The sequence below is a fragment of the Carettochelys insculpta genome, chromosome 3 (genome assembly GCF_033958435.1).
Source record: "Carettochelys insculpta isolate YL-2023 chromosome 3, ASM3395843v1, whole genome shotgun sequence".
Classification (NCBI taxonomy): Eukaryota; Metazoa; Chordata; order Testudines; family Carettochelyidae; genus Carettochelys; species Carettochelys insculpta.
The window spans coordinates 47,182,564-47,199,426 of record NC_134139.1 but is presented as its reverse complement, the minus strand read 5'-3'; the positions used below and the strand labels follow the sequence as shown (position 1 = coordinate 47,199,426).

Below are 16,863 nucleotides of genomic sequence, written 5' to 3'. Positions count from 1 at the left end.
TAAAGAAAATTATCTGAGTTTCTCTTTCCTTAAAAGTTTCCTATTCATAACTTCTAAACTACATTTTTTTTCAAATGATATCTACCAGTCTTAAAAAAATTGTCACACCTTGCACAGAGGTAAACTCATTTAAAGTTTCTTATTAAAAAGCAATCAGGATCAAAAAATGATCATTAAAATAATTGTAATAATCAATATGGTAAACCTCATATATACTCTGTCAGTACTCAAACTAATGATAGGTGCATACTTTCACCTCTCAACTGCTATGTCTACACTAGCCCCAGAACATCGAAAGGGGCATGATACTGACCCTAACTGAAAGATGCTCATGAGGCGCTGCCATGAATATGCAGTACATCATTAGCATAATGGTGTCCACCGCACTTCTAAAGTACCACTTTTGATCACATGCAGCTCGTCTACATGGGGTCCTTTTCAAAACAACCCCACACACTTCAAAATCCCCTTATTCGTATAACCAAATAGGAATAAGGAGATTTTGAAACGCATGGGGTCCTTCTGAAAAGGACCCCGTGTAGACAAGCCATGCGTGATCGAAAGCGGCACTTTTGAAGTGCTGCGGCTGCCATTATGCTAATGACGCACTGCATATTCATGGTAGTGCCTCATGAGCATCTTTCTAACACCCTCATTAACATGCCGCTTCTGAAAGGAAGGGGCTCATGTAGACACAGCCTAAGAAAGGAGAAATCAAGTCAGTTCAGTTGGGGGAGGATGTGGCCCACTGTCAGTTGCTAATGTTCACAACTCCACATTAACTGCCCATAATGGGCCACATCCACCCTGACTGAACAGAAGTTTTCAGCTCTGGCCTTCCCCTTCACTGAGACTCCCTCTTTAAATCCCCTTCTCAAACTGCCCCACTCATGCATCTGATGAAGCAGGTCTTTGCCCACGAAAGCTTATGCTCCAAAATATGTTGGTCTATAAGGTGTCACAGGACTTCTTGTTATTTACATATGCTATTTCATTGAGTTTGATATATCAGACTAGTGGGTTCTGCAATATTGTCATTTTTAAAGATTACACATCTAAAAAGGTCATCTAACGTGAGGTCTACCACCAAGAAAAATCATGTCTCATGTACTAGAAAATAGTAATGGGAGTATAGTTTTCATACAATTGTATAAGTAGTAAGAGAAGCATAGGACCACAATAACTAGACTAGAACAGCACCATTATTACCTAACTGATTCATGAAAGGCTATGGGAGAGAAAGGAGATCTTCCAAGAAAGAATGCCACTGAAGGAGTAATCTTTGAAGAAAACAAAGGTAAAAACAACCACTCAGGATAAGGTTCATTCAGGCCACAAAGCTGTCTAAGAGCTGATTGGAATAGAAGAGGAACAAACTGGGAAGGAACCTGATGGAAAAAACTGAATCCCTATCTCACTCTAGAAAAGAGCATAAATATTCTGGATTAGTGCCAAAATTCGCCCCTCTTATTAACTTTCTTGTTTTGTTGCTTCAAATAAAAACAACAACAAACAAAGCTCAACTTCAGCTTTCTCCTCCAGCCTAAACTGTTTCTAACAATTTCACAACAGAGTCTCTAATTCTAGATTTAATTTCCCCATCCAAGGAGACAATCACCCCTTCACATGTTAGGTAGAGTTAATAATCTGTACATCACATGAGTCACAGAAATTTATGATCATTTCCATTCCTCTTACACATGGCTACAGAAGAGAGTTTGATAAAAATTGAAAAAGAAAGACCTTGCTATCTTTGGTTACATCTACACTACAAGATAAATTTAACTTTATTAATATCAATTTTGTAATTCTGGAATTAATAAATTCAAATTTGACCATCCTCACACCCCACATACTCCTCACAGAGTCGACTCATTGCTGCCACATTCAAATTGTCAAATATCGTCTGTTGCAGCAGTGCCTTGTGAGAACCCATCCCACAGTTCCTTCATCCTCATAGCATTCTGGGTATGCTCACTGGTCTTCAACATCATCTTCCCATATTGTATTTTCCTCATTCCCCTCCTGTGTTAAGTAAATGTCCATTTTTCCCATTCAAAAGGAATGGAAAGTAGGGCAGCCACATAGATGGCAAAAAAGTTTACAAAAATGTCTTTCTTCTGTAGCTGAATTCTCATCTAGCCATCCACCGAATGTCCCGCTTCCCATGATTGCATCTGATCTCTGGAAATAATACAAGGACCCTGAACATATTCGCAAAGTTAGAAGAGGACAGAAAAGTCTAGGAAAAAAAATTTTTGACCTTATTGAAAATAATACCAGGACCCCAAAAAGCATGAAGAAAGAGAAGATAAGAAAGTTGTTCAGAAAAGATTGTTGCTGAGGGGAGAGCCTTTGGCTTTTCAGTGCACTGTAAGGCTTCTGTGCAATGACTGTGTTTTCAACTGGCCACCCACTAAGGCTGTGTCTACACGGGCACAAATCTTCGAAACAGCCGTATTTCAAAGATTACTAATTGAATTGAATATTCGGCACCTCGTTAGCATGAGGACACTTCCAGCCATGGCACTTCGAAAGCACCGCTTGCGAAAACGCATGGCTCAGCGCGGCTACCCGGGCTCCTTTTCGAAAGGACCCCGCACCTCTCGAAATCCCCTTATCCCAATCACTGATCGGAATAAGGGGATTTCGAAAGGTGTGGGGTCCTTTCAAAAAGAAGCCCCGTGTGGCCGTGCCGAGCCACGCACTTTCGAAAGTGGCGCCAGAAGCGTCCTAATGCTAATGAGGCGCTGAATATTCAATTCAGTGCCTCATTAGTAATCTTCGAACTACGGCTATTTCAAAGATTTGTGCCCATGTAGACACAGCCTAAGTGTCCCACCTCCAATCATTGCATGAGATCCCTGAAAATAATACAGGGGTCCAGACAGTATTCTCACAGTTAGAAGAAAAATGACAGAAAAGTCTAGGAAAAAAGAACTTTTGGCTTTCCCCTTCATTATACAGATATTGCCAAAACAGCTTCCTCAACTGTGTTCTCAACTGGCCATCCACTGAGTGTCCCTACTCCTATACCCGCATGTGATCCCTGAAAATAATACAGGGGCCAGTACTTTATTCTCAAAGTTGGAAGAAAGAGGATAGAAAAGTCTAGGAAAAAAGAATTTTTGGCTTTCCCCTTCATCATACAGATATTGCCAACACTGGCGCAATGACTGTGTTCTCAACTGGACATCCACTGAGGCTGTGGCCCCACTTGGCCAAAATTTCAAAAGGGCGATGCCAATGGCCAAATTGGAGAATACTTATGAGGCACAGAAATGAATATTCAGTGCCTTATTAGCATGCTGTCAGCCACGGCACTTCAAAAGTGCCGCATTTTGATTGCACACGTCTCATCTACATGGGGCCCTTTCTGAAGGACCCCGCAAACATCAAAATTCCCTTATTCCTATCAGCTGATTTTCTATCCTATCCACATTGACCTTTAATTGAACTTCTGAATTCGACTTGATGCAATACCCATCAGGTAAGTGCAATACTGAAAGCTCGATATTAGTAATTTCTCAATCAAGCTAATGGTATTTACAGTGAAGACAGTCATGTGGTAATATCAAGCTAACTGCTTTACATTTGAATGTATCTCATAGTGTAGATGCAGCCTTTGTTCCTTAATTTCCATATTTCCTTATGCTGTCTCCCAACTAGGCATCCAGGATACATACCACAGTGATTGATTTTGTCCATGAGCTAAATGAAACTAGACATTGAAGTATGTGGATAATATTAACAATGGAGATATGATGTCAGGTGTGTATCTTTTAGGCCCACTGAGGAAAGATGATGGGTAAGACCCTACCAAATTCACCGCCGTAAGAAACACAGCACGGACTGAGAAATCTGGCCTATTCCCGTGAAATTTGGTCTTTTATGTGCTTTCATCCTATATCATACAGATTTCACAGAGGAGGCCAGTGTTTCTCAAACTGGGGGGCCACGACCCAAAATGGAGTTACACACAGTATTGCCATCTTTATTTTTGCATTGCCTTCAGAGCTAAGTGGCTGCTGACTGAGGATCCAGCACAGCAGGCGCAGTGCAGAAATAAGAGCAGCAATACCATAACATGCCATCCTTACTCCTGCACTGCTGCTGGCAGTGGCTTGACCTTCAGAATTCAGATTCCAACCAGCAGCCACTGCTCCCCAGCTGCTCAGCTATGAAGGCAGCCCTGCCAGGAGCAGCAATGCAGAAGTAAGGATACCTGTATTGCAACCCCCACTACAATAACTCAGGCTATGTTTAGACCACAGTTTCTATTTAGATATAAATTTGTATTCCAAAATAGAAACCCTGTGGCTAAATACTATGCTTGAAATTTGAGCACAGTATTTCATTCCCACTACCCCTCATTGTGAGAGGAGTAGCAGGAAGTTCAAAATAGGCACTCAAAATAAGTTACCTCAAAATAACTTAAGCAATTTGTGCAATGCAAATTACATAAGTCATTTTGAGAAAAGGCTACAGTGTAGCCGTAGCATTAGAGACTGCCCCATAATTCCTTTTTGGGTTACAACCCCTAAAATTACAACAATTTGAAATTTCAGAATTTTATAGCTGAAATTATAGAATTTACGATTTTTAAAGTTCTATGGTTGCAAAATTGACCAAAACGGATTGTTCACTGTTAGGGCCCAACTTAGGAAGTAGAGGACAACATTGAGATGGAAACCCCTGTATCCCTTCAGTTCATGTATGAATACAAGAGGAAAACGCCCTACTTCTCAGAATGGGAGAATCTGGGCTGATACCTGTTTGGTCAAAAGAAACTGGACTGTTCTCAGCCCAAGGGCCAAGCAACTAGACAAAACCCACTCTAATGGCAGCATGGAAAAAACTAAATTTTATACATTGACTGACCAGTTTCCATACAGGCTATCTGAGGAACAAGGAAGCCAAACACCGCAAACTATATGAGAAAGAAGACTAGCTAGGGTGAAAGTCCTCAGTGCTGGAATCTCAGATGCAATTCCCTACTCTTGACAAAAGCTTCCCATGTGACCTCAGACAAGTCATTTTCCCAGCTGTACTAATATTCCCCTACCTCAAAATGGTTTTATGAGGTGCTCATGTTTGATGATAATGGAGGACATAAAAAGTCCTTATCTGACATATCCTCCCAACTGGAACAAAAAGGAATAAAGGCAGAGAGGCAAAGCTGTGAAATTTAATAAAATTGCTTGGGAGTGAAAATTTTATTCATTGCCCAGAAAAAAAAAGAGGGGACACAATCAAATATGATGAACATTTTTATTTTTAGTAGGAGGCTTGAGAATCTTCTAGAATGCCTTGCTCTTTATTTTGGCCTGTGTTAATTGAAATGAGCGTTTCAAGCATGCTGATTATTTCTCTAAACACAGAACTGCGCTAGCTACCTGTAAAGAGTTACTATAAGAAACAAGTATCAGAGAGGTAGCTGTGTTAGTCTGTATCTTCAAAAGCAGCCAGAAGTCCTGTGGCACCTTATAGAATGTCTGTTAGTCTATAAAGTGCCACAGGACTTCTTGGCTACGTCTACACGTGAAGCCTACATCGAAATAGCTTATTTCGATGTAGCAACATCGAAATAGGCTATTTCGATGAATAACGGCTACACGTCCTCCAGGGCTGGCAACGTCGACGTTCAACTTCGACGTTGCGCAGCACCACATCGAAATAGGCGCAGCGAGGGAACGTCTACACGCCAAAGTAGCACACATCGAAATACGGGTGCCAGGCACAGCTGCAGACAGGGTCACAGGGCGGACTCAACAGCAAGCTGCTCCCTTAAAGGGCCCCTCCCAGACACAGTTGCACTAAACAACACAAGATACACAGAGCCGACAACTGGTTGCAGACCCTGTGCCTGCAGCATGGATCCCCAGCTGACGCAGCAGCAGCCAGAAGCCCTGGGCTAAGGGCTGCTGCACACGGTGACTATAGAGCCCCGCAGGGGCTGGAGAGAGAGCGTCTCTCAACCCCTCAGCTGATGGCCGCCATGGCGGACCCTGCTATTTCGAAGTTGTGGGACGCGCAATGACTACACGGTCCCTACTTCGACGTTGAACGTCGAAGTAGGGCGCTATCCCCATCTCCTGATGAGGATAGCGACTTCGACGTCTCGCCGCCTAACGTCGAAGTTAACTTCGAAATAGTGCCCGACGCGTGTAGCCGTGACGGGCGCTATTTTGAAGTTAGTGCCGCTACTTCGAAGTAGCGTGCACTTGTAGACACAGCTCTTGTTGTTTTATAAGAAACAAGATTCACTAATCTGCAAATGTAGAAAGAAATCTGGAATTCAATGGGAATAAGAAAGGCACTCTTCAAATTATATTATTGTGATGATTACATTTTATGTGCTCACATGAATTTTCCACCTCCCTCTTAAATTATTCCATCTTGGATAATTGCCAGCTTTCACACGCTGTAAATAAGCACCCAGCTTTCACAATAAGGCAAAAATCAAGCTGATCCCATTTCAAACAAGCCAGTTGCTACAAGAATCCCAGCCATCTGTATGACTATATCCCCACTGCATGCAGCCTGTGTCTGGAACTGTGGTGGGCCCTCTTGTGCATGCCTGAACTCTCCTCTTCTTGTCTCTGCTTGTCCCCTTTGCCTCCCACGAGCCTTGCAATATTTGTTAACAAATGAACATATATTTCATGTACTAGAGTAACTGTGGTTTCTTGGATACAGCTGTGTGGTTATTGTTGGCACATGATGAATTTTTAATGAAATCCACTGAATTTCATTATATGACCTTTGTAGTGTACATAAATGTATTTTTTTCTGTTTTAGCTCCTAAGAAGTATTTACCATTCACAGAAAGACATAATAGACCTTTACAATTGTTAATAAAATATAAATTTAAAAATGTTTGGACTGTATAGGAATTTAGACAATTTCTATGCAAAGAAGGCACAGTAATTAATACTTCATTGCATCCAGCCCAAGTAGATGGTTTAAAATACAAAGCTACACATTTAGTAAAATAAAAGTAGAACATCCCACAAAGAAGACTACTTCTATCCTAAAGTTTACTCTTTTTCCATGCATTCTATATTTAAACTGTGTACTGACAATCACAAAAGTATACTTACAAGATCATAGTTATAAAGTGGCTGACATACTTTTTCAAGTGTGTATAAATATCTCACATTATCTTTTGACTCATTTGCAGTGTCTGTAATTCTGGCATCCAACTCTCGCCACATCTAGAAGAAAAAAAATACTACAAAAACTTCATACATGATTAAGATGGTTGTCAACATACATATGTACAGAATATATGCATTTCAAAAAAAATTGGTTATATACCTTTCCAGAACTGTTGTTCTTCAAGATATATTACACATGTCCATGCCACTGTAGATGAGTGAGGCTGTGGCTACACTAGCAAGTTCTTTCGAAAGATCCCACAGAGCATCTACACACAAAAAGCATTCTTTTGAAAGTAAATCAAAAGAATGCGGCACTTCTTTCAAAGCACTCTTCCACTCCTATTTCAGGAAGAACACCTTCTTTAGAAGACCTTCTTTCGAAAGAAAATATGTGCAGACACTCCGAAGTATCCTTCTTTCAAAAGAGCAGTCTCACGGCACCTGATTTTTCAACCCGACCCATTCTTTCAAAAGAGCGGGGGTCTGTGTGGACACTCTCTTTTGAAAGAGCAGATTGCTCTTTTGATCTGCTTTTTTGCGTGTGAAAGCACTCTTTTGAAAGAAGTTCTTTCAGAAGAGATCTTCCAGCAGGACTTTTTTCAAAACATCTCTATAGTGTCAACATAGCATGGGTGTGCCGTGTGCACAGATGTTGGAGAGTTATTTTCTCTCAGCAGTACATAATGGAGAGGCTCGAGTGCCCTCTGTTGCCATGAACTACTGCATGCTGAAAGAATGGAGCCATTCCTGTCCCCCTCAGCTCCTTTCTGTCAGACAGACTCTGACACAAAGGGTAGGTTGGGTGGGTCATGGAAAGGACACATGCAACCCATCTCAAAGAACAAGAGATACAGAAAGGTAGGTAATAGGTTTTTTTCTTCAAGTGACTGCACATCTCAATTGTGATGAGTGACTCACAAGAAAACACCCTTGGAGCTGCGTTCAGAGGCTACCAGAACAATGATTGCAAGACAACCCATCTGAAACTGGCATTGTCTCTGAATAGTTGGCAATTGGCATAATGAGAAAAGAGAGTGTGCAGTGGTGACCAAGTCTTTGCTTTATAAATGTTTACAATTGGCACTTGTGCCATGAAAGCTGCACAAACTGCCTATGCTCTAGTAGAATGTGCCAACACTGCTCGTGGAATAATATTAACCAGATGTCAGTATTAATGCATGCATGAAAAGATCCAGGATGAGATTGTCTAAATGGAAAAGGGAGGCCCCTACCTCTGTCTGCAACTGCTACAAAAAGGTGTGTGGAGGACCTAGAGATTTAGAATGCTCCATGTAAAAAGTTAAAGCCCTGCTGACATCCAGGAGAAGGTTTTCCTCATATAGTTAATGCACAGAGTTTCAGAAAAAATGTGAGTACACTCATCCCTCGTTTAATGAGCACTTTACTTATGAGTACTCGCTAAAATGAGGAACATATATACCTACCTTTATTCACTATATGAGTGAACTTCGCCCGCTTATATGAACAGGGTCCCAGGCTGGGGGGCAGGGAGACACACAGCCCTGCAGCTGGCTCAGCTCCAGCCGTGGGATCCCTGGCTGAGGGCGGGGAGACCTGCAGCTGGAGCTTTCTCCTTCCCTTCCCTCAGACATGCAGCTGTCTGACAGCCCTTCAACTGAGGGAAGAGAGGGAGAAGGCTCTTAGCCTGGTTCCCTCCCCTACAATGGCGGGAACATGGAACTTGACCAGCCATGAGCTGATCAGTTTCCTGAACCCACAAGCCATGGGTAGACTGGAACCAGCCTGCCCCTGGTTCCGAGCTCCTGCCACTCTGGAAGCCAGGAAACTGACCAGCCCTGGTGGTTCCTGGCTCCACTCCCCTTGCAGGAAAATTCAAGTTATGCAAGGGTTCCAGGAACAACCCCCAGGTAGCTCCAGGGTTTACTGTATTAGACCCCCCACCCACCCCACAGACCTCACCCTCAGCCAGGTTTTAACTGCCCCCCACAGTCCCAAACTGCCTCCAGCCTTAAACTGGCCTAGCAGCCCCAAACCTCCTCCAGCCTTAGACACTGCCCCCAGCAGCCACAAACCGCCCCCAGCAGCCACAAACCACCCCCAGCATTAGAGCCCCTCAGCAGCCCAAAGTGTCCCCAGCATTAGACTCTCCCTGCAGCCCCAAACTTCCCCCAGTCTTAGCCCCTCCCCCTGCATCCCTCAACAGCCCCAGCCTTAGACACTCCTCCTCCTCCCACAGCCTCTTCAGTGGGGCTGCTAGGCTGGGTGCCTCCCCCAGCCCTCCTGCTCTCAGCAATTAACTCAAGTGTTAAGGTTTCAGCACGTAGCACCTAATTGCTATCTCTAGTGACAGAGACAGCTGCCATCTCCAGGAGTTATCACTATTGACAGATATATGCCTGAGGCAGCAGTATTAAGAATCTGCAAATGGCTTCTTTAACAGCCACATGCAGCTGGAGACCCTTAACAAATCTAATGGGACCCATGTTTGGGTCCCGACACATAAGTTGGGAATCCCTACTCTACATACATACACTACACCCTATTTCTGGTGCCAAACCATTCAAATACATCAGAAAAGTACCTAAACTCAACTGGTTTATGTCAAGTTACAAGCCCTTGGAACGAATTGGAGACATTTACACATATTTTAGTGAAAATTTAGTGTCGCTCTTATGAGTTTCTGCCTATGAGCAGAAATTTGGAAACCAATTGTGCTCATATAGCCAGGGATTAGTGTAATCAGATTGTTTGTTTAACATAAAATTATAGACTACTGTTGAAACAAATTTCAGGTGAAGGCAGAGAGAAACTTTACCTTTATGGAAAACTATACTGGGGTGGGGAGCTCTGACATCAGAGCTTCTGCTAACTCATTCTTCTGGATAAAGCAACAGACATGAGAAGTATCACATTCAGAAAGAGGGCAAGTTGCAAGGGGTTTGAAGAGAGGACCTCACAGTGTTATTAAGCATAAGTTCAGGTCCCAAGGAGGGATATGGTCTTGTACTTGAGAGTACAATTTGGCCAAACCCTTTAGGTGATGCTGGATAGGAGGGATCTATTATCCTTTGCTGAAGAGTGTTTGTCCCATGGATTATTCTGTTGAAGAGACAGAAAAAGTGGAGATTTACAAAAGACTCTTGTTCTTTGCAGATAGAAGGCCAACTTTCTCCAAATATCTAGGATGTGAAGCCTGTCATGTTCTGGATTGGTATGCAGCTTTGGGAAGTAGGTAAGTAAATATGCTGATTGATGTGGAAAGAGAAAGTGATTTTGGGAATTTTTGGGTGTGGTCTCAGAATCACTTTATCTTTACTGAATATAGTTTAAGACAAGACCATAAGAAGAGTGAGGTGAATGAGACAACTCTCCTCAGCTGCCACAGCTCAGGGACATAGTTAGCAAGCTAGGCAGCTCCGTCCGAGCCGCATGTGGATCTTTAAGAGCTATTTGCAGCTTGTTATACTGCCACCGCCAGCTGACTCCTCCTCTGCTCCCTCCCTGCCTTGCCCTGCCTGGCCACACTGCCCGAAATGGAACTCAATTTAATTGGTTTAACAGCCAGCCTCTGAGTGTGTGACCCCCTCCAGCCTCCAACTGTCTGTGATTTGAGCCAGGGGGCAAGTGGGAAGCAGTTTGGGGAAGAGTGTCATTCCCCACCACAACTCAGATTAATTAAAATAATAATAAACTATAATAAATAAATGTGTTATTATTTTATTATTATTAAGGCATTTTCCCTTTTTTGATCAGTCATGCCCTCTCTTGCTACAATTTGAGGATCACTTTGTGTAGCAACAGAAAATGTCCAGACTGCATACAGCAGGGGTACATCCCACATTATCGAGAATGCATCCCCAAGGAAGTTTGTGACCTTGTCAGCTCCAGAACAATAGTTAAAGCACTTTGTATTGGTCTCTGTTGTGAAACGGTCTATACTGGGGAATCCCCACTGATGGAATATGAGAAGAAGGGTATAAACATCCATCTCCCCTTCACGGTCCTGATGGAAATGTCTGCTGAAGGAGTCCACAGTCAAGTTCTGTCTTCTTGGTAGATAAGTTGCTAAGATCTGAACGTGACTGCCTATGCACCAGTCCCAAAGGAGGTTTGCCTCCTTGCATAGTTGGTAGAAATGAGCACAGCTGATGTAGTTGATATGTCAGTGTCAATATCAGTTGATATAGAACATACGGGCTATGTTGTCCATAAATATTTTGATGGCTTTGTGCATGATGATTGGTAAAAAGTGTTGGCAAGCTTTGCAGACTGTCCTCAGTGCAAGGACATTTATGTGCAAACTGAGAGGCATCCATTGGGAAAGTAAGTGCTGGTGACTGGGTTGTTGGAACAGTATACCTGTTGTCATATTGTGACGCGGCAACCATCATTGGGGGATGGATTGCATGGAAGGAGGCAAGCTACGAGCCTTGTTTATGGGATGTTTGTGTGGCCTGTACACTGTGTGGAGCCAGGCCTGTAAGGATCTCATTTTTAAATGTGTGTGCTGTATCACAAACGTTGTGGTGGCCATGTGCCCTAACAACTGAAGATATTGTTTGGTGGAGACCTGCAGGCTTTGTAAGATTGTGGTAATGAGTCTTATTAATGTCTCAGCTCAAGAAGTGGGAAGCTTGGCCACAACTTCAGATGAGTCTAGGTGAGCCCTTATGAAGTTGAGCTGCTGTGAAGAGCGTAGCTGAGACTTTTGGAAATTTATTTGGCACACGAGCTTCATGAGGAAGTGGTGGATGCATTGAGTAGTTTTTGTTGATTGCTCAAGTGAAAGTGCCACTAATGGGCAGTTGTTTAGGTAAGGGAATATTTTGATTTGCCATTCTCTCAGACGTACTGCTGCCACTGCAAAGAATATTGTGAAAACCCTGGGCACTGTGGTGAGGTTGACAGGAAGGCCATGATATTGGTAATGTTTGTGACCCAGAGTGAAGCGCAGGAATGTGTAATGAGCTAGATCTATGGCAATGTGAAAGTAGGCACCTTGTAGGTAGAAGGACAATAGCCAGTCTCCTTTTAGTAGTAGAGGGATGATGATAGCCAGTATTACCATTTTGAAGCACTCCTGTCTGATATGTTTGTTGAGCTGACTCAGGTTGAGGATTGGTCTCCAACCCTCCAGTTTTCTTGGGGGTGAGAAAGTACCTGGAGTAGAAGCCCTTGCCTTTGTATTTGTAGGACATTTCTCTTGCTCCTATCTGCAGCATGTGGGCAACTTCCTGATTTAGTAGAATCTCATGAGAAGGGTCCCAAAAGAGGGATTGTGTGGGAGGGTTGGATCAGGGTCTGGAAGTAAAGGGGATGAAATAGCTCTTGCTGATAGTTTGTAATACCCATCTCTCCAATATTATGGATTTCCAGACTGGGTAAAAGGGTAGGAGACTGCGAATGTAACTCTGGTGGTGCAGAGGCTGTTGGAAATGGAGATCTGTCAAAACCTTGACCAATATCTCAAAATGATTGTCTTGAGGTAGACGGAAGATGAAAATTGTTCCTGTTGTGACCACCTCCTCGATTGTCTTTGCCTCTTCCTTTGGTTGTGGAGGCATGACTGCTGATAGGAAGATGGACAGAAACTTTCGGTATTGTAGCACCTTTGTCTCTTTGTGGTTGGGATACGTACATAGTGTGTAGGGAGACATCTGTGGAGCTAATGAATAACTTTTGCCCTTCAAATTGAAGATCCTCAAAAGTCTGGCTTGTACTTCTTTGGGAAACCCCGGCAAGTGGAGCCAGGAGTCACATCTCATTATCACCACAGAAGTACAGGAATGACAGTATTGGTGGAGTCCAGACAAGCCTGGAGAGTCATTCTGGCTATTGAAAGGTCCTTCTGCCAAGTTGGCCAAAAACTGAGACATGTACTCCTCTGGCAGTTGGTCAATAATACTATTCATGTTCTGGAAAAAGTTGGATGTGTATTTTGCTAACAGAACTGAGTAGTTAGCAATTCTAAATTGAAGAGATGCAGAATAATAGGATTTGCAGCCCAGGAAGTAGTAAAGTAGTAGGCATCCTTCAGTCTGCATAGACTATGGATCGCGCCCTTTAAAGTTTCAATTGAGGACTTCATTTACAGCGTCTGTTGTGACTATAAAGACCCACACGAGAGTGACAGTCCTTGCTGCATCTCTTGCAGATGTAGTGGGTGTCTGGCAAGTCCTTATTGTGCTTTCTGTGCGCTCACTTCTCCTCTGCTAGCTGTCTGATCTTCAACTCGCCCTTCTGAAGGCCCTTGTGTAACCCCTGCCTCCATCTGCTGCGGTCGTCTGCTAGATCTTCCCAGTTGTCCAGCTTGATGTCTACCTCTCTGAGGTCTCTCTTGCAGACATCTTTGTAACGCAACTGGGGGAGTCCGGGAGGTCTTTTGCCAGAGGCTAGCTCACCATACAGGATGTCTTTTGGAATCCTTCCATCGTTCATCCTGTGGACGTGGCCAAGCCAGCGGAGTCGATGCTGCCTGAGGAGGGTGTGCATGGCTGGGATTCCAGCTTGCTCGAGGATGGCAGTGTTGGTCACTCTGTCCTTCCATGATATTCCAAGGATGCGCCTGAGGCAGCACAAGTGGAAGACGTTCAGCCTCTTTTCCTGGCGGGCATACAGGGTCCAAGTCTCGCTGCCATAAAGGAGGGTGCTGAGGATGCAGGCTCTGTAGACTTGCATTTTGGTGTGAGTGTACAGCTTGTTGTTATTCCACACTCTCTTGCTGAGTCTGGACAGAGTTGTGGCCGCTTTTCCGATCCTCCTATTTAGCTCAGTGTCCAACGACAGGGTGTCAGTGATGGTGGACCCGAGGTAAACGAACTTGTGGACAACCTCTAATGTATAGTTGTCAATGCTGATTGATGGGGATTCAGCAACATCCTGACCGAGTACGTTCGTCTTCTTTAGGCTGATGGTAAGCCCAAAGTCCTAGCACGCTTTGGAGAACCGATCCAGCAGTTTTTGAAGCTGGTCTTCTGTGTGAGACACTACAGCAGCATCGTCTGCGAACAGCATGTCTCTGATGAGGACTTCTCGCACCTTACTCCAGTCCTTATCATATGGGGCAGAGTGAAATTGAGTCTGTTTACTCCTGTGATGCAAGGTGTTTACCACAAGAGAGTTGGGACTAGGGTGAGTAAACAGAAAATCTGCTCCCTTAGATGGAATGTAATATTTCCTGTCAGCTCATCAGGTTGTGACTTGCTGGGGTTTGCCACAGTTCTTTTGCAAGGTCCATTATGGCATCATTTATTGGGAGAGCCATTCTAGCACTGGGAGAAGTGTGCAGTATATTCATCAACTTGTGCTGTGGTTCAGGCAGGGAGATCTCTAAGAAATTAGCCTCTCACTTGAATAAATCCTGGAAGGATTTAAAATCATGTCTAATAGTGGGTGGTGGTGGCATGATTGTTTCATCAGGAGATGAGGAGGAGATGTGGATGGATAGAATACTCTCCTGCATAGTTTGATCTACTTGATCTTCTATATATTCCCCAGGATCTTGTGAGAAAGAAGAAGAGGGATGAATTGGTGCAGTACCTTGTTGAAGAGGACATCGATCAATATCTTCCTCATTGGCAGAGAGATAAGACAGCCTTGAACTTGCTGATGTGGAAATCAGCAATGATGCATGGCACATCGGCGTCGTATTGGTGCCCAATAGTGGGTTGTCCACCATGTAACTGTGAGGTCAGCTTGGGCGGTTAGAGGTGACAGCGCAGAGACAGTCAGTACTGATGGTTTAGCCGGGTTGGTACCAAAGCACCTAGACTGTGTAGAATGGATGGTTGCAATGCTGCCAGTGTTGATGGCGTCTGGAGTTGGAACCAGTGTCAACTTGTGCTGAGACAGCTTATGAGCAGTTGGTGCTGACATTTTTGGTGTTGGAGCTACTTGTTTCTTCAGCCATACTACAGCAGTCAGGGCAGGCCTTTGTTTTGCCTTATCCCACCAGACCATCTGCGTACCAGACTGCGCCATCAGTACTGAGGCAGATTTATGTGTCAGAGTGTTTTTCCTTTGGCAGTTCTCCATGTGGTAAGGCAAAGAGCCTATGCTTTGTGGCTAACTTGGATTTAGCCAGTCCTTGATCAGAGGCTGCCATGGGGGAAGGTTGCCTTGGTGGGGATCTCACCTCTGGGTCCGACGCCAGTGTGAGGGATTTGTCCAGCAAAATTAATTTTAACTGGAGATCTCCAGCTTTTAAAGGCCTCATTGACAGTTTCCTATAGTTAGCATGCTTCTAAGGAATGTGCGCCTCAACTAAGCATTACATGCATTGATCATGTCCGTCTGAAACTGGTACTGAGACATGGCATGAAGAACACTTTTTGAAACCTGGGGAACCAGGCATAATTGAAGACATGACACCAACAGGTGCTAAGTCAACAGTAAAAAAAAAAAAAGCACTTTTAAAAAAACTAATGAGAAATAAACATTTTAAAAGAAAAAAGAGAACTAGAGAAAAAAATATCTACAAAGTGTGGTAACCAGGAGCTGCTAAGGTTCTGACCTAACCCAAAGGTGATAGAGAAGGAACCTAAGGATGGCGGGCAGCAGTAAGGGCCATTACAGGGACGAGTCATGTACCACTCATGCGCTGCCACCAGGGATACTACCGCTAAAAATCTTCCAACTAGAAGTGCAGGGTGCCAAATCAATTTCTGATATGGAGCACCCCCAAGGCCACTCCCTAAAGAAGAAGACAAAGAACAATTATACTTAGGGTACATCTACACTTACTGGAAGATAGATGTGGTGGTAGTTGATCTTCTGGGATTATTTATCACCTCTAGTGAACACATGGTAAATTGAACCATTAGGCCTCCATCATCAACTCTGATACTCCTCACTGTTGCAAGGAGTCAGAGAAGTCAACGGGAGAGTTTCTCATGTTGACTTCCTGCTGTGGGGACCGCAGAACAAATCGACTTCTGATGTCAATTCCAGCTATGTAATTCACATAGCTGAAATTGCTTATCTTAAATTGATTTTTCACCATAGGATAGACCTGGCCTCATAAAATTAGTATTGCCTACAAGTAAGTCTGCTCTTAAGGTAGCATTTTGTCAGCCAGTTGCTAATGGTAAAACTCTCACAATTTAAATAAATAATCACATTGCTGATAAAATCAGAGAAAACGTGAGGCTGGAGACAGCAGTGTTATGAAGCAATCCTGCCAAGCTCATATTCGTATGGGATCCATCCTAGAAGTGGTGTTATATATGGCATCTCCATTGGCTGGTAATACCTGGAAGGCTGCCAAACTGGTTTATTGTCCAGCATGTTCAGTCATATAATGCTTTCATTCCTGTTTTTAAGTATTACTGTGTTTTTTTCTTCTTGTGAAAAGTCATACATACAGTTGCATATTTTAGTGTGCTTGTTGCTTCTACTTTAAATGCTATCCATGCGTCATATTATTGGATTTGCAGGTCATCATCTTACAGACTTGGGTTGTGTTGATCTCAAGGAGGATAAACTCGTCTTGGCTTCCCTCTGTCCTTTTTGGAAGCCTTCATTATATTTTTGTAGTATGGCAAAAGAAAAATTCCAACAATTCATTATTTCATAGTGAAAATTAAATTGGAATAAATGTTTGTAAATATATTCTAAATATATTTTGGATAAACTTTGTATTTCACTAACAAAATTAATGAACCATTTTTTCATCTATTCATATGAAAAGAAGAATAAGTTTCCTTATTAGTGGTGGAAA

At 43.2% G+C, this 16,863-nt stretch overlaps 1 protein-coding gene across 1 annotated transcript in view; it reads right to left on the bottom strand.

The window, feature by feature from the left end:
• DNAH8 (dynein axonemal heavy chain 8) overlaps positions 1-16,863 on the bottom strand; it is a 548,480-nt gene that overhangs the window by 494,559 nt on the left and 37,058 nt on the right. Inside the window, exon 9 of the mRNA XM_074989796.1 lies at positions 7,104-7,217. Within this exon, the coding sequence (XP_074845897.1) occupies positions 7,104-7,217 (114 nt within the window). The remainder of the gene's footprint in view (positions 1-7,103; positions 7,218-16,863) is intronic.